Source organism: Lissotriton vulgaris, chromosome 3_1, assembly GCF_964263255.1.
Source record: "Lissotriton vulgaris chromosome 3_1, aLisVul1.2, whole genome shotgun sequence".
NCBI classification, from domain to species: domain Eukaryota; kingdom Metazoa; phylum Chordata; class Amphibia; order Caudata; family Salamandridae; genus Lissotriton; species Lissotriton vulgaris.
Genome location: NC_141689.1, coordinates 644,333,850 through 644,359,359, shown reverse-complemented (window position 1 = coordinate 644,359,359; position 25,510 = coordinate 644,333,850). Strand labels below are relative to the sequence as shown.

Genomic DNA, 25,510 nt, shown 5'->3' with positions numbered 1-25,510 from the left:
GCGGAACTCTGAACTCTCATTAACTTATGTGTGTACTATAAAACAATTGTAGCATGAACTTTTACTTGGAAGCTGAGGCGGAGCTGTAAGGAGTATCACTTCACCCCCTTAAACAATCTTCATAAACCCTCCAAAGAGGAACACATCCTCATTACTAGTGGCCAAGACCTTGCAGTATGTGCAGGCCTGTAATTGTTTAACAGTCATATAAGCAGCAACTGCACTTCCTCAAGTTGAATGATAGCTTCCTGTGAGACATGGCAAGAACCATGATATTTGTGTGAGGAGATTTTTTACAATGGCGGAGCAAGTACTTTACTGCTAAAACGTCATGACCTCTTTGAACAGCATGCCATAATGCTTGGAAAGACTTGTGCAACATGTCCAGGGCGAGCACTGCCACTGGGAAAACAAACAGGCAGTCACTTGAAATTAGACAGAGGAACAACCATGTGCCTAAGGATTGGCGTTCTAAAAGAACTCTCTATTCCCTCTGTTAGATATACATGTTTCAGTGTTAGATCTCTGTTACAGAGCTCCATCCCTTTGCTCCTCTGACCTGACACACTCTTTAGGCCTGATTATAACAAGCAAGTAACATGGTAGTCCCTGCACAAACACCTGTTTGCACAGGGCTAGCTGTTATATGGGATGCTGTATTTATCACACATTGCTATGGGTGATAAACTTTGAACCTCCTGCCAGAATTTAACTGAGAAAAAATGCACGGTGTTGGGACATGCAGATTTAGATGTGGTAAGCAGCAGAACCCATGTTACTCCCCAAAACTGGAAAAAAGGTGCAATTCATTGCACCTGTTCAATTCTGAACCCTGGGTTGTAGGAATCTATCAGGTGCAATACATTCCGGCCATGCTTTGGGGGCCTTCTTCATCTGTCCCTCAGTCAGTTACCAACGAAGAGCTTAATACCTATTTCAGGGAGCATAGGGTCTGTAAAGCAGTGGAAAGTCTGATTCCTCCAACCTCTGATTCTACTTTGCACCTTCAGTTACGTCCTCACGAGAAGCGAGAACAAGGTAATGAAAAAAAACAACAATGTGATAAATGAAATGCTTAAATTAATCTCTATCACTGGCAATTGGTGAGGGGCGGGGCTGCAGTTTTATACAAGATGAAGACGTTTCTAGGTGAGGCCTGCCCTTTTGTATGTTTCTGATTACTGCTTCCGGAAGGCTGATAACCATGGGCAGAAACCACAAACATCATTGTGCACATGTTGTGGGTGCTCTGGCTTGGAGACAACCTCAGTGCTACCTGTATTGATCAGCATCACTTTACACTAAGGCTGTGTCAGGGCAGCAGCTTAAGAAGGGTGCTTGAAAGAGACTAAACTCAAAATATTCTGAAGTTTGAGACTGTAGATCCACATCCTTTGTCTAGAAAAGGAAATTAAAGTGGATTCCAAATCGCCCCAATTTGTTCCAGCTCCAAGTTCTACATGGCCAAGCAAGGGACTGCTCCACATAGTACATGGAAGACTGCTATGTGATCAAGACTGGTGTCTGACTGAAAGTCAGTCTCCCAGAGGTTAGAGGACATCACCTTAAGTCCGCACTTTCAGCTGAACAGCTGAGGGTCTGCCTAGAGGTTTTTCTGCTAGCTAAGAGAGGGGAGCGGAGGGGTCTGCCGGCCCTGTAGGAGAGACTGTCCAGGAGGAGAACACAAGCCTACTCCTATCCAGAGGAGCACCATGTAAAAGCAGACTGCCTGAGAGAACAAAGCCATGAGCGACCAGTGTTGCAGTGGATCTCACAATTTCGCTCTCTGATTCCCATTAAGAACAGCACCGGCTTAATTTCGGTTGTATCTGCTTTGCTGTATTATCTGTGCTTTGGCCCAAGTTATTCTATAACTGTCTTGCTGTGTGATCTGCAGGCCAGCCCCAGTGGAGCTGCAAGTGCCTTGCTGCCTGATACACACACCATCCCAATTTAGAGTGAAATTCCTTTGTTGTGAGCCATGCACAGGCCCATATGGGCTGCAACCGTTTTGCTGCACAATCCGTGCATTGCGACAATGTGGGCTGTCACTGAAATATCATCCGCTCCATCTTCCCACTAGCTGCTGCGACTGCGGAGGACCCTGGCTCACCAAGCGGCATCAGTCTATTCACTGGAGAGACAAACATGACGAAGACATGGGCAGTGCCCAACCTCCCCTGCAGCAACAACAGGAACAGCACGCAATTCGGGACCAAGCTGCTGCACCACACTGTGATGAGTGAAAGGACTTGAGAGTGTTTCCTACCCACTTCAACACTGGGGATAGAATAAAAGTGAACAGATTATATATTTGAATTTACAGGGAATAAAATCTGCACCTGTGCCTAATTTATGATCCTAATAATATCTATTAGGGGACTATAAGAACCAGGGACGCCCAGTTGTGAGTGCCCTCAGGGGAATCGTGTTATCAGTGACATTAACCTGCATTTTTAGATTGGATTGTGTAGCATTTAATTTTGCTGTGTGATTAAAAGTATGTTCTTTTCAAAAAGACAAGTACTGTACTGGACACTGAGGTATTGTGTCTATTGTCTGCACTGTTCCCATGACGAACGGGGTCAAGACTGATTTGCATATGGCTGGATCCAAACTGAGGTGGCATGGTGGGCGAAAAATTATGCATTGGGATGTGGCCCAAGCGATTGCCCCTCACTCAACCATCAACTAAATGACAGTGCACCGGAAGAACTAATCAGCAGCCCCTGCTAACAAATTCTTCATGGAATTTCTCAAATTAGCCCAACTCCATCCTCCTCACTTTATTGTATGGATCTCCACTCCCCAGCCACAGAAAAGCAGATTATATACTCAAATGTCTGGGGATTCTGGGGCATATTACCAAGGGGATTATCGCCGCATTAGCGGGACTTTTTCCCGCTAATGCGGCGATAATTTCATCGCCCTATTACCAAGCTGTCACTAACACCAGTTAGCGACAGCTGGTAGGTGATAACATGGCTAAGAGCATTGTCACGATAATGCATGAATATCGCAGATTTTTCAGCGATATTCATGTATTTCGCAGGATTTTTACCGCTTTTGAGATAAACCTTGATAATATCAAGGTATCTCAGCGGTAAAAATCCTCGGTGCTCGGCGATATTTTTTTCCCGCTAACCAAGCAATAGCGATAATTATCGCTATTGCTTGGTAATATGCCCCTCTGTCCTTATCCTCCATCTTGAACCATGACGAACCTGGAGCATCCAAAATAAATTCTATTGGCTTCAGTTCATAATGCTTGTACATACACTGAGTCCTACTACCACACATACTACAAGCGATAATATAAATGTACTCGACATACCCACACAATATTAGTGCAAGATTCTGAGTTTCATGTAGCAGTGGATCTTTAACAAGAAGGGCCAGGAGGCCATTTTCTCACTGACGCAGATAATAGGTATTGTCTATTATAGGATCACAAATCATGGTATAATGTGTTATGTGTTAATACCAAGACACGGACAGTAGCATGCTTGGTGCCCATTAGAGGTCACAGGACAGGTCCCGGACCTTGCATTGCCAGGGACAGACCCAGGCCTTTGTGCACATGCTAGATTAGAGTGACGCCAGAGCCAAAATATAAATCGGCATACCAGATGCTCTAGAAATTAGGCACTTAAGGCAAGGGCACATGCTGCATCAACATGTGGAGGATGTTGTGTCCTAACATGGCCTGGAATTTACAGCTATTTCTAGCATGGCTCTTTTCTGTAAAGGAGAGTCTACTGGTTCACTTAAAAGATTGGGAGGAATGACCACTTTTTTAAAGGAGCTGTAGATCAGTGTCTATGAATGTGTAGTAAAGCCAAAGTGATGTTCCTCAAAGGCCCTCAACACGAGTGGCCTGGTAAAACCAGGTAAACCTGCTTATGAACGATCCGCCTACTGACCCTTATCAATGCTTAACATCAATTATAAAATACTGAGCAAAATCCTAGCGACTAGGATTCTACATTTAATGCCCAAACTGATACATTCGGACTAGGCAGGGTCTATTCCAGGCCGTAATACTGTGGGAAACACCCAACGATTACTGACCATCTAGGAGGATGAGAAACCTGACTGAGAAAGGTCCACGGTTTTTGCTGTTGACATCAAGAAAGCATTTGATAGCCTTGAATGGCGTTAACTATATGAAGTACTGACCTGGATGGGGCTAGGCGAAGGCTTTATAGCACGGATTAGTGGTCCTATAGCTACAGTACACATGGGGAGGACTATCTTGGTGAGCTGCTCAGTGGGGCGAGGAATGCAACAGGGTTGCCCCTTGTCCCCCCCCAATTTTTCTGTGCACAGATCCTATCCAACCCCGTAGCGAGTGAGCAGATACTTTCACGTAACAGATGCAGCATGCCCTAGATGCGGGGAGGGAGGGGCTCACATCCTAAACATGTTTTGGACATGTCCCATACTGGATACATATTGGGATGGGGTCATTCATACACTGGGGGAAGTTATAGAAATAGAGATTCCTCACACCCCTGGGCATTGCCTACTGGGATGGTTTCCCCATACATCTAAAACTAAAGTCACCAGTAGATTTCAGGACCTACCACTTATCCTTGCCAAATGGGAGATAGCGAGAAATTGGAAGTCCCCGGGGGTCCCACAGATTACTGTGTGTCAAAGAGAGCTGATTAAATGTACGGGCTGCGAGGGTAGGGTACTCCTACGAAACGCCCAAAGACGCACAGGAAACATTGAAGTGGCCAGAGCTTGGGGAGCATTGGTGGATAGCATATTCAACCCGTTGCCTGCTTTGCCCGAGGGGTCACCTCCTAGATCGTTGTGATTTATTTCACACTGAGTGCACTTTTCACTAGCTCTTCATATCTTGTGTTTATACATTGCGTTATATTTTACATATTTCATCAGATGCGTTGAAATCTCTATAGCATGTGCCAGGTACATTCATTGCCAAAATGCTGTATTGACCCGATTGAAGGGAGGAGGACGGGGGGGAGGGAGTTGACTGCTGTAATGTTTGCAAATAATTGAACAGACAAATGATGACTGAACTGGCCATGATATTCGATGCATTAAGCTTAATAAAATCTGTATACATAAAAAAAAATCACAAGTGGCTTTGTGTCCGATTCAATAATCATCTTACCCAACAGAATCTGACACTGAAGTATTTGGAATTTATCGGGTGCAATAATTATGTGGAACAGTATTCACCTATTCCAAAATATGCCTACTAAATGGCACACAATAGGAGGATTTTGGTGCTTCCTGTACCCAAATCCGATTTGCTGGGTATTACTGGGCAGTTTTCCCTGGCTACTAAATTTTTACAATTTTGACCTGCTGAAATTTACCCGGGGAAAATTGCAGGGGTGTGGTGTGTTCCACAAAACTTGGAATTTTGGTGTGTGGTGTAACAGACGTTTCTGTACATATTACGGAGTGTAACGTGCTACCCATAATGAGGGTTACAGAGTCAAGTGTGACAAGAAACAGCAGATGGTAGTCAAGTGTCCTTGGAGTGAATATTGGTGTATTTTTCTGGATAACACTGGAGAAATTGTTGTTTTGATGGAAATGTTCTGTGTCATAATGAATTTACAAACATATTGGCATAGTCAAGATTTTTACAGAATTGACAAATATTTCGCTTTTCTATTGATGCCACCCAGGAAGATCAACAATATGTCATTAAGTTCAACCTCCACAATATCCATCATTCCCCATTTTCTTAATGCCCTTGCTTCAATCGAAGACCTGCATCCTGGAGTTGGCATGTGATGCTTGGTATATTTGTTTTCTTCATGTTTATTTTGCTGTAGTGCAAACAAGGCCCCAGGGATATCGGAGTGCTTTCCAGATGCTTATGTTTAAAATGCATTTAAATACAGTTCAAAAGGGGGGTGGGGAGTTGAAATAGTACAAATATTTATAGCGCTCAGATAAGAGGGAATGTCCTACATTAATTTAGAAACCTATATAGACAGAAAAACATATAGTTTATATTGAAACAGTAGCAATAGAATCCATGCAAGGTGAGCCTATCAAAAGAATGAGGGTAAGGATTTGGGAGGAACAGAAGGAAACAAGCATTTGCAATGCATTAGGTCTCGCATTTGCAAGAGTTTGAGCGATTGGTATTGTACATTACAATGCCTTTTATTTATGTTTTTGATCATCTGCAAGCGGTGTGTAGACACACACTTTGTACTTATAGTCGTTGCTTACGAGAAGCCAGGCTGGCAGTAACTGTGCCTCTTAACTGCCAGTCTTGCTTCTTGTAAGCAAGGACTATAAGAACAAAGTGTGTGATTACGCACCGCTTGCAGGTTTACAAAAAACTAGAAGGAAACTTTATTGCATGATTTAAAAAAACCTTTGCAAGTTACAAAAGATTAAAATGTCCTTCTTAAAGAAAAATGGAACCCCAAATCCTTATAATAAAAGACTCCTGGAGCACTGTATAATTGCAGCTATCATACAGTACATTTACCACATTGCCAGGGAAACAGAAATGGGGTGCAAGTGGTAACCGGGGTCACTTGAAGCGTGCACCTGTCAAGGACCATATTTATATGACAGGTTGAACTAATTAAGCAGCAAGCAAAGGCACACTAGACCGTATGGAAAGTCAAATTATATGGTATATTAGGAGATTAAAGGCAAATTCTGGAGAGCATTTTGTGGTATTATCTAGCTACTTTCTCATATTAATTGGCATAGAAGCAAATTAACTCCCAATGGCAATAAATATAAATCTAGATTTTATGTGAAATAAATATATGCGCTTTCATCAGGTTTTATACAAAATGTTATTTGCCATCAGTTATAGTTTGTTTTGCATGGAAGCATACGAACGTCATTGTGTAAACTCTGTTCTTTCTATCACCCGGTTAAAAGATTGTGTAAAACATAGAATTCGCACTTTGTAGGAGATAAGCTACATGCACACACTTCTTGTAATAAAAAAGTGTGCCTAAATTGTTTTCTCAAATGTGCCCTCTGATGTATATTTAAACTTTGTTCGCATAAAAGGCATAGAAGCACCTCTCCCCCTAAGAAGCAGTCCTGCAGAAAGTAAGGTGCATTTCATATTTATGTACGTCACACTAGAGGCACTTTAAGGCCCATAACACGGAGGAGCGGATGTGGTGTAACGATATGAGCCGCTGACTTTGGAGCTGGGGAAATTACTTCAAATTTTGGCGTGGGCTCTACATCCTGTGATTCTGGGTAAATCACTTAATCTCCCCATGGCAAAAAAATGAATGTGTCCTTGTGTCACGCAACAACTGCTTCCACCTACCATAAAATATTGACATCTTAAACATTCCGGCTGTGCCGCTTCTAAATGGGGCTGATCAAGGAAAGCAAATGTTTTTGTTAAAATCTACAAATGATACGGCTGTAGGGGATTATGTGGCAAGTGCAGCATAATATTTTTTAATGGAAAAAGTTGTGGTAGCAGGTTTATAATTTTCCTGTACACCTGGCGATAACATATTGTGCACGTTATGTAACTTGAATACATTTATTTGTGCGTTTTTAAAGAGCTGACTGTCTTTTTACATTGACTTCTGTGCATTGAAATGTTCAGAATAACAAAGGAAGGGCAAACAAGTGAGCATTCCTCCACTGATGCAGACTTTAGCCCGCTTGGCAGTCTGGGGATGACTTTCTAAACAGCAGGTGCACATGGCCTGTCCTTGCGCGCGCATGGTTTGTCACCCTTCCGAACCCAAGTCAACAACAATAGTCTCGCCAAGGCGAAGCACCGCATGTGCTGCATTCGCTAGGCGAGACCTAAACAGGCTCTCAAACATGTGCTATTTCATGCCTTCTTTCAACTCAGTATTGGAAGTAGTTACCAGCTGCTCAGTGGGACGATCTTTGACATCTCAGAAACCAACCGTGGGAACACTGTGCCAGGGTGAACTTAAAAACTCATAAAATAAGGTACATGCAGCGGCGGTGGTCTTTTACAGAATGAAAAATAGCAGTCGATGATTGAAGATGGTTACTGGAATTGAATTAATAGTTCCGTGATTTCTGATCATGTCTTGGTGGCTTGTCTGTATGCCTATGTATACATGCATGAAAGCCCTGATAAAGCATTTGATAAATCCCTCACTCCCACAATTCATACTCCTGTATTTTCCTGTATTAGATATAGAAGCAGCATTTGGTTTGTTTGTACGCACACAAAAATGAATATACCATTAGAAACGCGTATATACAGAAAAATGTATGCATGTATATAGTATATATGTATATGGTATTTCTGTAGCGCAAACCTAACCAAAATGGAGTGCTGTTCATGGTCAAAGACAAACATAAAGTCAACGATGATTGGAGAGATAGATGGGTTGTGGATCGGTAATCCATTATGATGTAGTGTTTTTATTTTTTAAGTGAGCCTTCTAATGTTTCCTAAATTGGAGCAGCATTTGGCGATCCTGATGGATGCAGGAATATTGATCCAGATCATAAGTGCATAGATGGAAAAGACGTGCTGCCATTCTTTTCTTTTTTCACTTGTCCTGTCTGCCGGTGTGCCGAAAACCACCAGAGGTGGTGGATTGTCAGCTAGATAAATGGTGTTACTGTTGTGATGCCTTTGGAAATGAGGCATCTGCTTTGTATGGTGGTGCGGGCCGGTGAGGCGAGCCAAATAAGTTCCATATGGCTCTCGGGTTGGGGGGGATCATATTTCTTCAGGCCCTGGATGAGATATACAGCATTGTTGTAGGACGCCCATGAAGGCAGCTACTTCAGGGTTTGGAGTTCATTGGTGTTATCCAGGTGCAAGAGCATGAGAGCTTGAACAGCATTTCTGAGGTCGATTTCTAGAAGAATCAGTTTCACTTTCTTTACAAGAGAGAGCTGGTACCAAGCCGTCTTTCTGTTTTTGGCAGTGCTTTCCTTGACGGTGGTGTCCAGGGTGAATCCAATGTACTTGGCATTTGGTGGAAGTTGGGGTTCCAATCCGTCATGGTTCATGTTTTGAGCCAGGTTTGTATTGTATCTTGTTGGTTATTGGAAAATAACAAGAATTCTGTTTTTGTTGGATTGAGCACCTGCTGGACATCCAGATCTGGATAATGTGCAAGCCGTGTTTGAGGAACTGGATGTCTAAAGCAGAGGAGACTTTCAAGTAGATTTGTGGAACATTGGCATATTTGTGAATCTTGATGCTGTTATCTGTGAGTGAAGTACCAAGCGGCTCCCAGTAAAGGTTTAAGATAAGGAGAGACAGTATGGAACTCTGGGAACTCCACCGGTGATAAGGATCATTTGAGACCTGAAGGTGCCCATGAAGGTGTTCGTTGGAAAGGTAGGAGCACCAGTGAAGAACATTGCTAATGAATCTCTTTCGAGAATCTAGGGGGTGTATGAGTGTGGGATGTTCGACTGTCAAAGGCAGCTGAGAGATCGAGCAACATCAGGAGGCAGGAGTCATGTTCATCTGTGGTCAGGAAAGCATTGCCTATGATGTGTAATGTAACAATCTCCGTACTGCCGGATGATCTGTAGACCTACTAGTTGTCATGCAGGAGATGGTTAGCATTTATGTGACATTGGAGCTGAACACAGACTGCTTTTGTTCAAAGATTTTGCTGCTGAATGGTAGGTGAATGAAAGGCCGGAGGTAGGTGAAGTCAGCAGGGTCTTTTGTAGGTTTCTTTAGGAGTGGGCGGATCTGTCCAATCTTGAGAGCTTCTTGGAATATGCCTTGATTGAGGGAGTCATTAACAGTTGTAAGTAGTAGCAAGAGAGCATCCCCAAAGGGATCTTTGATGAAGTATGATGGTAAGAAATATTCAGTAGAACTGACTTTTATGGAGTTGAGTATGTCAGCAACATCTGAGAGAGAGAGGGCTTTGAAGTTTGACCAGTGCAGGATTCAATGGGTGGGTGTAAGAGATGAATCAGGCTTGGTAGCATTGATGTTTTGCCTGATAACCTTTTTTTTTTTTTTTTTTGCTGAAGAGGTTTATGGTATTGTACTTTTCTGTGGAGTGTGAAATAGGTGAATCTCGCAGGGGGTTGTTGCAGTGATTGATTGTCTTTAACACCGTTCTGCTTATGCTGGTGCCTTTAATAATGGTGTTAGTATAGTACTGTGCTTTGGCTAATATGATGAGCTGTCTGCATGTTGCACAAAGGGACTTAATTATCAAGAGGTCCTCGAGGATTCTGTTTTGCTTTCATTTTCTTTCCTTCTATTGTTGGATCGTTTATTGTCAGCAAGGGGTTTTTGAGTACCAAGGTGCCGAAGGCTTTGGCTTACACTTGCATCTTGTCATCATGTAATTGAAGCGTGGATATTCACATAGCTTTCCAAAATTGTTGGTTACTTAGAAGGGTGTTGGCTTTAGGGATGGAGCTGATAGGATCAGAAATAACTTCAAGCATTAGGTTGTCCATGGAGAAATCATTAAAGGATCTGAAGGTTTGATCTTCTGTCTTGTGTTGACCTACCTCCGACAATAACTGCATTAGAAAGAGTAAAGGGTGCATCAGGTTATAGGATACGATTCATATGACAAATAGTTCATAGTTTCAAGTCTATATGTTATTCCTGCAGTGCTAACAGTTCAAATGACATGGCCATCCTTGTGACAGTTATCTAATTATCCACAGAATGCAAGTTAGAGGCAACGTATCTTGATAACTATTGAGTGAAGGCTACCATCCTCTGATGAATTATCTTTATAATAAAACAACCTTTGAATATATATAAAAGTTGTTAAATCTGTTGGAAACTAAATTATGCCAAATGTCGCCACCATTGGTGTTTATAAAGCCCACTCTGTGCCTCTGTTTACAGTTAAAATATGCTCCTTTTTGTAGGTGAAGTCTGTATATATAACTGATTCACTCATTGAAGAGCATTTCGAAGTTAGTGTGAAAATGAGCACTTATCTTGTGGCCTTCATTGTTTCGGATTTTAAATCAGTCAGCAATATGACAAGGCGTGGAGTTAAGGTAAGTCTGATTTTATATTTTTTTATGTAGGAATTGGCTTTATATTGTGGCTGGCTGGAGAAAAACTGTCATTCATTTATAAGGTATTGTTGTGTAATGATGACCATAGCAAGAGTAATTATCAGATTCATTTTCTTATGGGGATCACAGATTGAATGACTAATTTAATTTCACTTTAAACACAGATAATCAAAACGATTCATCTGATGATATCCTGATTTACATCTTAGACTAACAACAATTATACCTGTTTTTAGGGTTTTCCCTCTTTTGAGAAATATTGCATGCAACAAGGTGCTTGGAGCTTACCATTTATTGGATTCATTGTCCCTTGCTCACTTGGCCACTGGATTCAAGGTAGCCTGGCTGATGAGGATTATGAATCCGAAACCGGTCCCAGGATGCTTGTTTCCGGTCCAGGTAAGACATAGCTTGGGTGTTCGGGCTGGACTGTTCCCATGAGGCACAGGGTCAGACTGATTTGCATATGGCCATGTCTGAACTGGGGTGGCTGAGTGAGCTAAAGAATGATGATGGATTAAACCCAGATCAGTTGACTGTGTGTGAGTGTTTGATTTACTCAAACGCTCCTTCCATCATCCCCTTTTGTTTCGCTTTGTTCGCCCTAAGTTGGCAGGGTATGCTCAGACGTGAGTCCCTTGCTCACTTGACCACTGGATTCAAGATTGCCTGGCTGATGAGGATTATGAATCCGAAACCGGTCTCAGGATGCTTGTTTCCGGTCCAGGGAAGACATGGCTTGGCAGTTCGGGCTGGACTGTTCCCATGAGGCACAGGGTCAGACTGATTTGCATATGGCCATGTCTGATCTGGGGTGGCTGAGTGAGCTAAAGAATGGTGATGGATTAAACCCAGATCAGTTGACTGGGGGTGAGTGTTTGATTTGCTCAAACGCTTCGTCCATCATCCCCTTTTGTTTCTCTCTGAGGAGCAGGGCGGGAGGTACGTTCTTGAAATGTGGACATTGATAACTGATACACATGACTAGACATACCGTGATGCCTTACATGTCTTGAGTTTTTTTTCTTGTTTAACGTACCCTCAACCTGTAATGACACCCCTTTGCCGAAATGTAATTGGTCTCATTTGGTCGATGTACTCCTCACTGTCCCAAGGAACCCCACACATTCCTGGACTGAATGCTTATTGGAATGAGTGCCATAGACCAGATGCTCGCTCTGCAGGGGATGTACGCCGAATACTGCTAACATAGCGAACTGTTGTTGACTACATATATCTCTGTACATCTGTGGTTTTTCTTTTGGCTCTTTCTTTTCTAGAAGGAAGATGAGTTTACCCTGTAACACCATTGCTTTGTCACGTAATCTCAATAAGAAATGCAATAAAAGATATTCAAACAAAAAAATAGCCTCCATGCATCTATTAAGGATTGTTGTTTGATGTCGAAGTAAATTGAGAATGCATAAGAGAGGGATTAAACTTGTTTTTAGAATTGCAGTCAATTATAGGATCAACAACCGTATTACAATTACCCCCTACCAGTAGATAATCATCTTTATAAGTCATCAATTTAGACAATATTTCAGGCCATAAGGAATTATTAGGGGAGGAAGGTGCGTAAAGATTAAAAAGAGTAATAGGAATTTTATTAATTATTAGCGAAACAGATAACCATCTGCCTAAGCCATCTTTGTCCTGTGATAGTAGCTGTACATCTAGGCGCTTATGACACAGAATGTCAACACCATTGCGTTTACCATCACCTAGGGAACCAAAAACATGGCCTACCCATTGTCGTTTAAGTTGAGCTATTTCTTCATCCAAAATATGAATTTCCTGCAACAAAGCAATGTTGCATTTTGAATTAGAAAGATAGGTTAGTACTCACTGACGTTTTATAGGAGAACCTAAAAACATTCCTAGAAAGAATTTGTAATGCCATCTATTTAAACATTAAATACAATAAATAGACAAAATAACTATTAATAATAATTAAATAAAACAGAAATATATACATAGTATAAAATCCAAAAAACAAGAATACATTTCTTTGCAAAAAATGAATAACATATGGAGTAAAAACTGGTATTATGTAAAAGGAGCATATAAGGAAAAAATTATATGAAATGGAGAATGAATAGAAAATTAATAGAAAAGGAGGAACAAAGATATAATGAAGAAGAGCCAATGTCGGAACAGAGATAGATAAAGAAGAAAGAAAAAAGGAAGGAGAAGAAGTTAAGACTATACACAGAAAAGACAAACAAATACACTAAAACAAGACATACCCAAAATTAGGGTGGTGAAAACACATAATGAGGATGTCACCTTTCGGTCACAAGAAGGGAAGGAGCCAAGACTAGAGGGCGACTGTTTATCTATTTTATTGCGGTTTACAGACTGTAGAACAACAAAACAAAGTCTTTCAGTCAGACACGGGGTCGGTGGCAGATTTGTAGTCCTCAGGGCACTTCCTTGGTCGGGGTCCAGGACACTCCAGCACATGGAAGAAAAGAAAAGAACGTGGCTTTTAGTGGTTTGTTCCGTTTACTAGAAACTCTCGGAATAGGGAGGGTGTGAGGGATAAAGCAAGGAACACCACCACATTCAGTGAGTTGTGCACGGCTTTGCTAAACGAGGTCCCCAGTGCTTGCACGGTCCCCTATCCGGTCCCTCCCTTCTTAAAGTTCAACAAAGAACCCAAACGAGCACGCACCTGGGAGAGCCACGCGTCCTCCTTCGCGTGGCTGGGCGAAACGCGGTGTCGTTGGCCTCCTGGCTTTACTGCTGCCTCCGTCCGCTCCTCCTCGGTTGCCGGTCCGGCACCTTCTCTGCTCCTGGTGTCGTCCACGTCCAAGGATTCCGTCTCCACGGTGCTTTCCGCCTTCCCGGTCGCGTGGTTCTCCTGGCGTCTCACTTCTTCCTCCCACGACGGAGACACGGCGTCTTCCGGGTCTCTCCTCATATGGTGAGAGGCCCCTCCTGATAGGCCCGAAAAGTCAGGTGGTTCCGATGCGCAGCCTTCGTCACGAACACAAAGGCTATCCTTAAAGGGCCCGTAGTAATCCGCCTGTTGAGGAGACGGACAACCAGTTAGCCCTGCCGGGGCTGAGCATGGGACCCCCTGACAAATCCCTCCCCTAGACTTTTCCCGTTTGGGGGAAAGTGGATAGCGGGACAAGTAGTCAGCATTCGTTTGAGCCGTACCCTGACGGTGACATACTTCAAAGTCGTACGGTTGTAAGGACAGAAACCAACGGAGGATGCGCTCATTGCGTCCTTTGTTCCGCTGGAGCCACTGCAAAGGGGCATGGTCAGAGTACAGCGTAAAACGCCGACCATCCAGATAATAATGAAGCTTTTCAATGCTCCATTTCACTGCAAGGCACTCCTTTTCTATCGTGGGATAGACCGTCTCTCTGGGGAAAAGTTTCCTGCTTAAGTACAGAATAGGACGTTCCCTCCCCTCCTGATCCAATTGAGACAGAACAGCCCCCAGTCCCACCCCGGAAGCATCCGTTTGTAGATAGAAAGGTTTGCCAAAGTCAGGTGTAATCAGGACTGGAGACGAGGAGAGAACATCTTTCAGTGCCTGAAAGGCGGTCTGAGCTTGGGAAGAGGGTTGCTTGAACGGAACAGAAGAGGCAGTTTTCTTTAACATATCCGTCAAAGGGGCTGAGAGCGTGGCAAAGTGTGGTATAAACCGTCGGTAGTAACCAACCAAACCAAGAAAGGCACGGAGATCTCGCCTATTTTTAGGAAACTCCTGTTGTTGTATAGCCTTCACTTTTTCTTGTTGTGGAAACAACTGGCCGTTACCCAGCATGTACCCTAGGTACTTCACTTGAAGTCCCAAAGGGCAAGGGCAAGACAGTGAAATGAAAGAGACCATCAGGGGTGGTGAACGCTGTCTTTTCCTGATCTTTCGGAGAAAGAGGCACCTGCCAATAACCTTTGGTGAGGTCAATGGTTGTTATGTATTGAGCTTCCCCAAGGCGTTCTATCAGCTCATCTACCCTTGGCAAAGGATATCCGTCTTGTTTTGACACTTTGTTCACTGCTCTGAAGTCAATGCAAAATCTCTTACTTCCGTCAGGCTTTGGCACCAATACCACTGGAGAAGACCAATTGCTTTTAGAGGGGACTATGATCCCGGCTTCTAACATTTTCTGTGCCTCCTCTTTTATCACTGATCTTCGTGCTTCGGGGACCCGATACGGTTTCTGTTTTACAACTACCCCCGGAGCTGTCGGGATATGGTGTTCAGCCAAGGTGGTTCGACCTGGCTGATCCGAGAATATGGCCTGGTGGGTTAGCATCAGCTCCTTCAGTTCACTTTTCTTAAGATTTGTAAGGTCGGAATTTACCACAGCATGCTCGATGGTATGAGCAGGCGGTGTCGCTAATGACACTGAGACATGTGATTTCGGAGGGGCACCCAACCACTTCTTCAAGATGTTAATGTGGTAAATCTGGGTTCGGGAAGGAGATAGTTTCAGCGCATATGTGGTCCTACCTATTTTCCTGACGACCTGGAAAGGTCCCTGCCACTCCTTCCGAAGTTTGTGAGTAGAAGTAGGAAGAAGGACCAAAGCCCAATCACCTATGTCCAACTCTCTCCACTTCTTGCCTTTATCATAAAAGGTCTTTTGTCTGTCTTGAGCTTTCTCTAGGGTTTCATAGGACAGGGTCCGTAGCTTGTGTAACCGGGATTTCAGCTGCTGGGAATAGTCCAACAATTCTTCAGCATCTTTTGAGCTTGTCTTTTCCCAACTATCCCTGGTTATTTCTAACAATGTACGGGGTTTCCTACCAAACAGTAACTCGAAGGGGGAAGTCCCTAAACTGCTTTGGAACTGGCTTCTTAACACATAAAGTGCCAACGGTAGAAGTTGGTCCCACTGTTTACCGTCTCCTGTCAAAAGTTTCTTTAGAGTGGTTTTTATTAACCCGTTGTAGCGTTCAACCAGACCATCGGTTTGTGGATGGTACACCGAGGTACGCAGATGTTTCACATTGAGGAGATTACACACTTGTTTCATGAGGCGAGACACGAACGGTGTCCCTTGGTCAGTTATAAGATCTTTAGGGAATCCCATCCGTGCAAACAATTCAACCAATTTTTGGGAAATGGCGCTAGTGGTAGCTGCTCGTAATGGGAATGCCTCTGGATAACGAGTCGCATAGTCAACTATTACCATAACGTATTGGTAACCTCTATGTGACTTCGGTAAAGGGCCTATGATGTCTACCCCTATCCTTTCAAAAGGTTTCCCTATGATTGGAAGTGGAACAAGGGGAACCTTAGGTGGGATGTACGGGTTCCTCTTCTGACAAATCTGGCATTCCTGGCAGTATTTCTTCACTTGTGCATACACCCCGGGCCAATAGAAATGCTCAATGATGGAATTAGTAGTCTTTTCGGCACCAGAATGACCTGCTAATAGATGTGCATGAGCATAAAACATTACTTGCTCACGGAACAGGGTAGGTACTATTAGTTGTGGAGTGGCCTGACTCTGCCCTACTCTATACAGAAGACCGTTTTGTTCAATAAAACAAGGATAAGTAGGGGGGTTCTGATTCTTATTGTCCTGTGCGTTTTGCCAGGCAGAGGCCAATGAGGCATCATTTAGCTGAGCAGCCCTAAAGTTGGTATCGGTAGACCAAGGTTCTTCCGCTAACAGACCCTCCCTGACCCCACTCCTACCTTGTTTCTCTAACACTTCTGTCATCAGAGTAGAAAACCACTTATTGTCTGTACCTATAATGAGTGGTTCGGGTAGATTAGGAAGGACTCCTACTTCACACTGTACTTGGGTTCCCTTTTCTGTTGTTATCGTGACCCTGGCTAGGGAGTAAGTACGTATGTCCCCGTGTACACATTTTATCCTTACACTACGGTCCAAGAGCAAGGAGGAACTGTTCAGGGCGTTTTTCTGTATCACGGAATGGCGACACCCAGAGTCCAACAGGGCACGGGTTTTCTTACCGTCTACCAAGACACTTACATAAAAGGCTGGACCAGTCTCTTGTGCATACAAGAGGGCACGTGGAGCATACCCCACCTCCATGGGCTCTTCCTCCTTCTCTTTCTTTTTACGGCAGTACTTGGCAATATGTCCCCATTCGCCGCATTCATAACACTGAGGACTTGTAAAGACCGGTGGTTCGGGCTTCAAAGGTCTAGGTTTTATAGGAGGAGGCTCGCTTTGAGGTTTGTATGGTTTTTTCTCAGGTTTCGTAAGGTTTTTGTTAACAGGTTTTTCGGATTCTCGGAAGACAGGCCTGGTTTGGGCTCTTGCATAGGAATTAGCCATTTCAATGGCGTGCTCTAGAGTCAACCCTGCGTGCTGTCGAAGCCACCGTTGTGTGCCATAGGGCAATGCTTCAAGAAATTGTTCCAAATAAATCTTATTCATTACATTATCGATATTCCCCTCTTGTGGTTTTAACCACCTATCTGCTGCATCTTTCAGCTTATAGAAAAGAGTTTTGGGAGCATCAGTTGGGGTTCCCCTCTCCTGTCGAAACTGTAAACGATGAGTCTCATCATCGACTCCCAGTCTATCAAGGATTATTTGTTTCACATGTCCATAGGCCGCAGTACCGTCCTTATTGGCCAACTGATAAGCTGCCTGGCTTCTCCTGTAAGGAGAGGTGCTAGATAAAAGGGCCATCTCTCACCCGGCCAGGCACTAGCGCGGGCTGCCCTTTCAAAATTTAGGAAGAAGGAAACAGGGTCGTCTCCGGGAACATATTTTTGGAGCGGCACGACTGCCCCGGGTGGGTGTGCGGCTCGACTTTGTCCCAAAACAGCCAACAGCTGCGTTTGTCCCTCTGAGAGTTTAGTAAGGTGATCAGCCTGTGTCTGTATGGACGCAGTGAACGTAGCTCTATCACTGTCCGCTTGTTCGTTAGACCGGTTAATTGCCCACTCTAGCTTGGACTGGCCTTCGCTCAATTGATTTAGTAAGGTCTCCATCTTGTTTAACTCAGATGGAATGTCTCCTGGCTGGCTCGCCACTTGTCACCTTTCGGTCACAAGAAGGGAAGGAGCCAAGACTAGAGGGCGACTGTTTATCTATTTTATTGCGGTTTACAGACTGTAGAACAACAAAACAAAGTCTTTCAGTCAGACACGGGGTCGGTGGCAGATTTGTAGTCCTCGGGGCACTTCCTGGGTCGGGGTCCGGGACACTCCAGCACATGGAAGAAAAGAAAAGAACGTGGCTTTTAGTGGTTTGTTCCGTTTACTAGAAACTCTCGGAATAGGGAGGGTGTGAGGGATAAAGCAAGGACCACCACCACATTCAGTGAGTTGTGCACGGCTTTGCTAAACGAGGTGCCCCAGTGCTTGCACGGTCCCCTATCCGGTCCCTCCCTTCTTAAAGTTCAACAAAGAACCCAAACGAGCATGCACCTGGGAGAGCCACGCGTCCTCCTTCGCGTGGCTGGGCGAAACGCGGTGTCGTTGGCCTCCTGGCTTTACTGCTGCCTCCGTCCGCTCCTCCTCGGTTGCCGGTCCGGCACCTTCTCTGCTCCTGGTGTCGTCCACGTCCAAGGATTCCGTCTCCACGGTGCATTCCGCCTTCTCGGTCGCGTGGTTCTCCTGGCGTCTCACTTCTTCCTCCCACGACAGAGACACGGCGTCTTCCGGGTCTCTCCTCATATGGTGAGAGGCCCCTCCTGATAGGCCCGAAAAGTCAGGTGGTTCCGATGCGCAGCCTTCGTCACGAACACAAAGGCTATCCTTAAAGGGCCCGTAGTAATCCGCCTGTTGAGGAGACGGACAATCAGTTAGCCCTGCCGGGGCTGAGCATGGGACCCCCTGACAGAGGATGACACCACTGACCAGATTACTGAGGGTGTGTCGGGGGGGGGACACACTCCAACCAAAACGGACCAGGAATCACAAGGGCCAAAAAACGGGTAGTCGCACCTAACATAGGAAAAAATATGGGAAACATGAAAAGTGAACAATCCAAATTTAACTGCAGATAAAACATGAAATTATACTAAATGTCTGAAAGAGAGAATAAAAAAAATGGTAATAACACATAATAACTTCATACAGTAGGAAGTCTGGTAACATCCATGGCCTCTTGTCTACAATTGTCTATAAAGCGCTGTAGCAACACAGGATCTTCATAGTTGGTTGTCTTGTTCTTATATGTTACTTTAAACATACATGGGTGAAACAGGCCAAATCTGGCATTAAGATTCCGCAGTTCTGGTCTCAAATCCAAAAACCTCTGTCTCCTATCCGCAGTCTCTTTAGCATAGTCCTGTGAAAATAAAAGATCAGAGCCCTGCTAGAATATTCGACCTTTGCTTTTGGCCGCTTGCAGAACTTTCAGTAAGTCAGTACATTCTAGGAAATAAGTGATAACACCTCTTGGTTTGGTAGATAAAGTTGTAGAGTGTGGGCTATGACCCAATCAATATGCTCTCTGAACATTGAGTAAAGGAGTGTCAAGCATGCCAAGAATTTTTGGAAGAAATGACTTAAAGAATGAAATAAGGTCTGAACCTTCTAGACCTTTTATCAGCCCATATATATGTACGTTGCTACGCCTGTTGCGTTTTTCAAGATTTTCAATTTGCTTTTTAAGAGTTGTAATTTCTGATTGCATACTAGGAACCTGGTTTACTACAACTTGTATAGAGTCGATTTTGCTCCACGTGCACCACCTTATTATCCATATTGAACCATCTATCATCTAAGGATTGCAGACGATTATTGGTTTGCTCCAGGTACAGGCGAAGTCCTCGAATCTCCTCAAGAAGGAAATCCAAAGAAATGGCTGGAGGAGAAGTGACAGTAGATGGGGATACTTTTTAATACATTTGCCAAATGACAGAACAGAGGAGACCGTTGGTTTGGTTATGAGCTTAGTAGTTGGAAGTGGAAAATTAGACGAAGATGTTGGTTCGAGGCATGTGGGCTGCTGAATTCATATCTGTGCATAGATCGCCGCCTAATGTTGGGTCCGGATGATTGCACATTGTTGTCCTGGAAGAGTCTTCGAAGTATCACGAGATAGGTGGCTCCTCCCCTGGACTACAGTGCGCATGGGCATCCTCTCCATCCTCAGATTGTTTTTTTCCGCCTTTGGGTTCGGATGTAATTTCTAACTCTGAGTTTGGAATCGATTAAAAACTTTTCTATAAGGCCAATAGGCCTTCGGGGTCATCGGTATTGTTATTCGGTCGGTGCCGACAACTTTATTCCTGTTTTTTTCTACTCAGAACGTCGAATCGTGGCGCGTGGCCTTTTCGACACCAAGGGACCGATCGTCGATGGAACGAATTCCATTCAAAAGATGCCCCAACTGTAACTCGCAATATCCACACATAGTTAAACACCCTGTGTGTAACAAGTGTTTATCTCCAGAACACAATGAAGCCGACTGCTTAGCTTGTGCACAATTTCGATCAAAGAAGACACTTCGGATTCGAAGAGCAGCGAGGCAAACGATGCAGAAGCCAGCGCCTGACCCGGAAAATATCTTTGAAGACGACGAAGAGGTCGTCGAAGCTGAAGACTCAGATCAGCAGTCGGAGCAGGGGTCGGAACATGATTCCAACTACTACGTCGACGAAGAAGAAGAAGAAGACATCGTCGAGGTAGGGGACGACGATCCAGGCATCGAAGCCGTCGAGGACGACTCCGGCGAGGACACTGGGCCAACCGTGAGTATGGAGCCCCAGTACATTTACTGATACGCTTCCAGAAGCTCAGGTCGAGGCATCGCTGGAAGGCCTTAACCAAGATCATAACATCGATTCTATAGCTCCGCAATTCAGCCCGGCTAAGAATATAAGACAAGAGCCATCGGTGCAACATTACCCTACCTTGGTAAAATCAAAACCGAAAGTAATGGAACCAAAACATAAACCGAAACTGATAGACTTTACAGTCTTCGGACCGAGAGGAGTGGATCCATCGGAGCCGGGCAAAAAAAAAATTGACATCGACCCGGCTGGGTCGCATATAAGGGATGTCGAGCCGAGAGCCAGTACACCCATGGCCACGCCTAAGCTAAAGGCCGTCGAACCGACGAGATCGATGTCGACACCAGGCAACACAAACAAAGGACTCCAGCAGAAGACGGTTGTCGAACCGAAACAGAAAGTCGACAAACCAAGGCCGGTGCACACAAAGACACTCGAGCCGAAGGCTAGGATCGAAACGAAGGGGTCGGTCGAGCCGAGGCAGCAAAACATCGCTCCGAAGCAGCACGCTCCGAAGACGACACAAGGCCAAAAAGTGGTTATCGAACAAACGAGAACAGTCGGGTCTATAACAATTACGGCTCCGAAGAAGTTCATACAGACTAAAAAGACTGTTGATACACAGAAGTCCCTCGGACCGATAAAATTTGGACTTCCAACACACGTGAGCTCAAGAGCGGTCGAACCAACAACGGAAATCGAACCGACACAAACAAAAAAGGCGATAACGGGGAGAAGAGCTCAAGCACCTGAAGAGCAAGAGCCCTCGACAGATGAACAGTCAAAACTGTATGTTCACCCCGATACTGGCAGAGTTACCCTATTAAAGAGGAAAATCAGACCAGACCTATAAGATACCACTCTGAAACCTATAAGATACCACTCAAAAAGAAAAGAGACTCTTCTACATCTCCAACTCTCTTTGAGCCTATCAGACCACATGTGCAAGAGACTTATACATATTCTCCCACACGCACAGATGAGGATGTGGAATATGAGGATAATGAACTGTACAATTATCCGGTGGACAATGACCAGGACAACCGGAATCAACCATGGTCTGACCCTGTGGATCCTGCAGACTCTCAGCCCATTCTAGACAATACTGCATACCCTGTTAAAACTTCGCCTACAGAGGACACAGCTGCTTTCAATGCATTGATAGAGAGCAGCATACAATCACCACGTGGAAATGCATGCAGACCCCATTGAGGAAGACTTCCTCTTTGACACTTTCAACACTTCTGAAAGATCAGTCAAAACATTGCCAATGTTAAAAGGGGTGCTTAAACACACAGGGGACATATTTAAGGAAACAACCAGGGCACGGGTCATTAACCCCAGAATAGAGAAGAAATATAGGCCAGCTGCCTTTAGACTCTTTGGTAGTATCCAATGCATGTAAACGTGCTAATTCTCAGACTACTGGCGAGGCTCCACCTCTAGACAAGGAGTCTAAAATTCTGGAGGCTTCAGGCAAAAGGGTAGCTGCTCAAGCAGCTAACATATGGAGAATTTCAAACACAAAAGCCCTATTAGCCAGTTATGACAGGGCACACTATGACACACTAGAGAAAATTCTCCAGCATCTACCTGACCTTTATAAGGAACAGGCAGAGTTCCTAATACAAGAGGGAAAGCTAATATCTAACGCCTCCATCAAATGTGCGCTAGATGCGGCAGACACAGCAACCAGGGCTATCAATACCAGTGTCATGCTTCGAAGACATGCGTGGCTCCGCATCTCTGGGTTTAAAAATGAGGTTCAGAGCACTTTACTTAATCAACCTGTAAACTCTGATTATTTGTTTGGTCCTAATGTGGAGACAATATTAGACAAATTGAAGAAGGATACTGAGACAGCCAAGTCTATGGGAGCCTTGCAGTCCCAACAATACAGAGGCGGCTCCTTTCGTCGCTCCGGCAACAGAGGAGCTGCAAGAGGAGGCTCAACACAGCAAACCTCATACAACAAAGGGAACACGCAAACCACCTACAACAAAAACAGTAGAGGTGGATACTGTGGCAATAACAACAAGGGTAGAGGACAAGGGAATAACACCACTAGATCCTCTACCAATACCAAACAGTGACTTCTTGTCACTACCCCAGACCATGCAACACCGGTCGGGGGAAGATTACAGCAGTTCCTGCCAGTCTGGGAAAACATAACTACAGACAGGTGGGTGAGGCAAATTATCCAGCATGGCTATTGCCTAGAATTAACCTCCACACCACCCAACATACCTCCGAGACACCGTCCTATGTCCGCAGAACACCTACACTTATTGCAGCAAGAAGTCATCAGCATGCTCCAAAAAGGGCCATAGAACTAGTACCCGTAGAACACCAGGGTACAGGAGTGTACTCACTGTACTTCCTAATCCCCAAGAAGGACGGGTCTCTCAGACCAATTCGACCTCAGGCCCCTAAACCAATACATCTTATCAGAGCATTCCACATGCTCACTCTACAGCAGGTATTACCACTGTTGCGTCAAGGAGACTTCCTCGCAACACTAGACCTCAAAGACGCATATTTCCATATACCGATACACCCAGCACACAGGAAATATCTCAGGTTTACAATACAAAATCAGCACTACCAATTCAAAGTCCTTCCTTTTGGGGTGACAACAGCCCCAAGAGTATTCACAAAGTGCCTAGCGACAGTAGCTGCACATCTGAGAAGACAGCATATTCATGTCTATCCATATCTGGACGACTGGCTAATACAAGCACAGTCAGCCCAGCAATGTGCCAGCCACATGTCACGCACTATTCACCTCCTGCACAGTTTAGGTTTCTCGCTGAACTACCCAAAGTCCCATCTTCAGCCTGCCCACGTACAACAGTACCTGGGAGCGACTATAGACACTATGGCAGCAAAAGCACAGCCAAATTCTGCCAGAATAAACAGCATTCAGACGCTGATCCAAAGGTTCAGGCCCCAACACTCGCTCCCAGCCCGAGTGTTTATGCAACTAATAGGCATGATGGCCTCATGCATTTTCATAGTCCCTCACGCGAGACTACACATGCTTCCGCTGCAGGAGTGCCTAGCACGTCAGTGGAACCAGGCTCAAGGACAATTAAACGACCTAGTGTTGGTGACCAGTCGTGTATACAACTCTCTGCATTGATGGAATCCACAAAACCTTTGCAAGGGACGACTGTTCCAAGAGCCTGTACCACAAATAGTCTTGACGACGGACGCATCCCTGATAGGGTGGGTAGCCCATGTCCTCCACCACACAGTGCAGGGCTTATGGACCACGCAGCAAAAGAAAATGCACATCAACCTACTGGAGCTGATGGCAATTTTTATGGTAATGAAAGCGTTCAAAGTACATCTGTGCAACAAGACCGTGTTGATCCGGACGGACAACATTACTGCAATGTACTACATACAGAAACAGGGAGGAACACACGCCCCACAGCTGTCACATCTAGCTCAGAGCATATGGAAGTGGGCCATTCAGAGAAACATTTTTCTCATGGCGGAACACCTCCCAGGCAAGGACAATCAAATAGCGGATCTTCTCAGCAGACACAGCCAACAGGTGCACGAGTGGGAGATTCATCCCACTGTGCTTCAACCATACTTCCAACAGTGGGGACAACCAGAGATAGACCTGTTCGCCACAAAACAAAACGCAAAATGCCAATACTTTGCCGCAAGGTTCCCACACCCGCAGTCTCAGGGCAATGCGATATGGATGATCTGGTCAGGCAAATTTGCCTTCGCTTTTCCACCAGCACCGTTGATACCGCTAGTGGCATGCAAACTGCGCCAGCATTCCATGACGCTAATCCTGGTTGCTCCAACATGGGCGAGGCAACCGTGGGACACCACGTTCCTAGAACTTTCAATGGTGCCTCATCAAAGACTAAGACTAACACCCAGTCTCTTAACGCAGAGCCATGGAGACATTCAGCACCCAGATCCGCAGCAGCTGCACCTTGCAATCCGGCTCCTGAAGTCCTAGAGTTTGGCTACCTGAACTTACCTCCTGACTGCATGAACATTATCAAAGAGGCAAGGAGACCTACCACAAGTGCATGCTATGCGGCAAAGTGGAAACGTTTTGTCATTTATTGTAACAACAATGACATAAACCCACTAGACACATCAACTCAAAATATCATATGCTATCTTTTGCACCTACACGGCTGCAATCTAGCCTATACATCCATAAGGATATACTTAGCTGCCATAGCAGCTTACCTTCAGAACAGGCAGCACCTTTCGCTATTCAGAGTGCCTGCAATTAAAGCATTCATGGATGGGCTCAAGCGAGTGATCCTCCCAAGACACCCACCTTCACCTGTCTGGAACCTAAACGTTGTTTTAACCAGACTAATGGGACCACCTTTTGAACCTTTACACTCGTGTGAAATACAATTTTTAACATGGAAGGTGGCTTTTCTCATAGCGATTACTTCGCTTAGAAGAGTTAGCGAGCTGCAAGCCCTAACTATTCAAGAGCCATTCTTCCAAATTCAGGCAAATAGGATCGTGCTTAGGACACACCCTAAATTCATGCCAAAAGTGGTATCCCACTTCCACATCAATCAAAGAATAGAACTACCAGACTGGGCTCCTTTTTCCGGCTAATTACCTTCCCCTCCTGTAACGACTGGTCCCGAAACCTGCCCCCTTGCCCATGTGATGACATTTCACCTCAATCCAATATCCATTCTATACTTTTCTGTAAATACTATCTAGTTCCTAGAAAATCCTTACTGAGACCATTATTGAAGACCTGGGGTCTGCGGTCTTGTAAAGACGCTTTTGACCG

General features: G+C 44.7%; 1 protein-coding gene across 1 annotated transcript in view; it reads left to right on the top strand.

Annotated features, from left to right (window-relative positions):
* Positions 1–25,510, top strand: part of ERAP1 (endoplasmic reticulum aminopeptidase 1) — a 507,475-nt gene that overhangs the window by 145,688 nt on the left and 336,277 nt on the right. Inside the window, exon 4 of the mRNA XM_086960958.1 lies at positions 10,855–10,989. Coding sequence (XP_086817084.1) covers positions 10,855–10,989 — 135 coding nt within the window. The remainder of the gene's footprint in view (positions 1–10,854; positions 10,990–25,510) is intronic.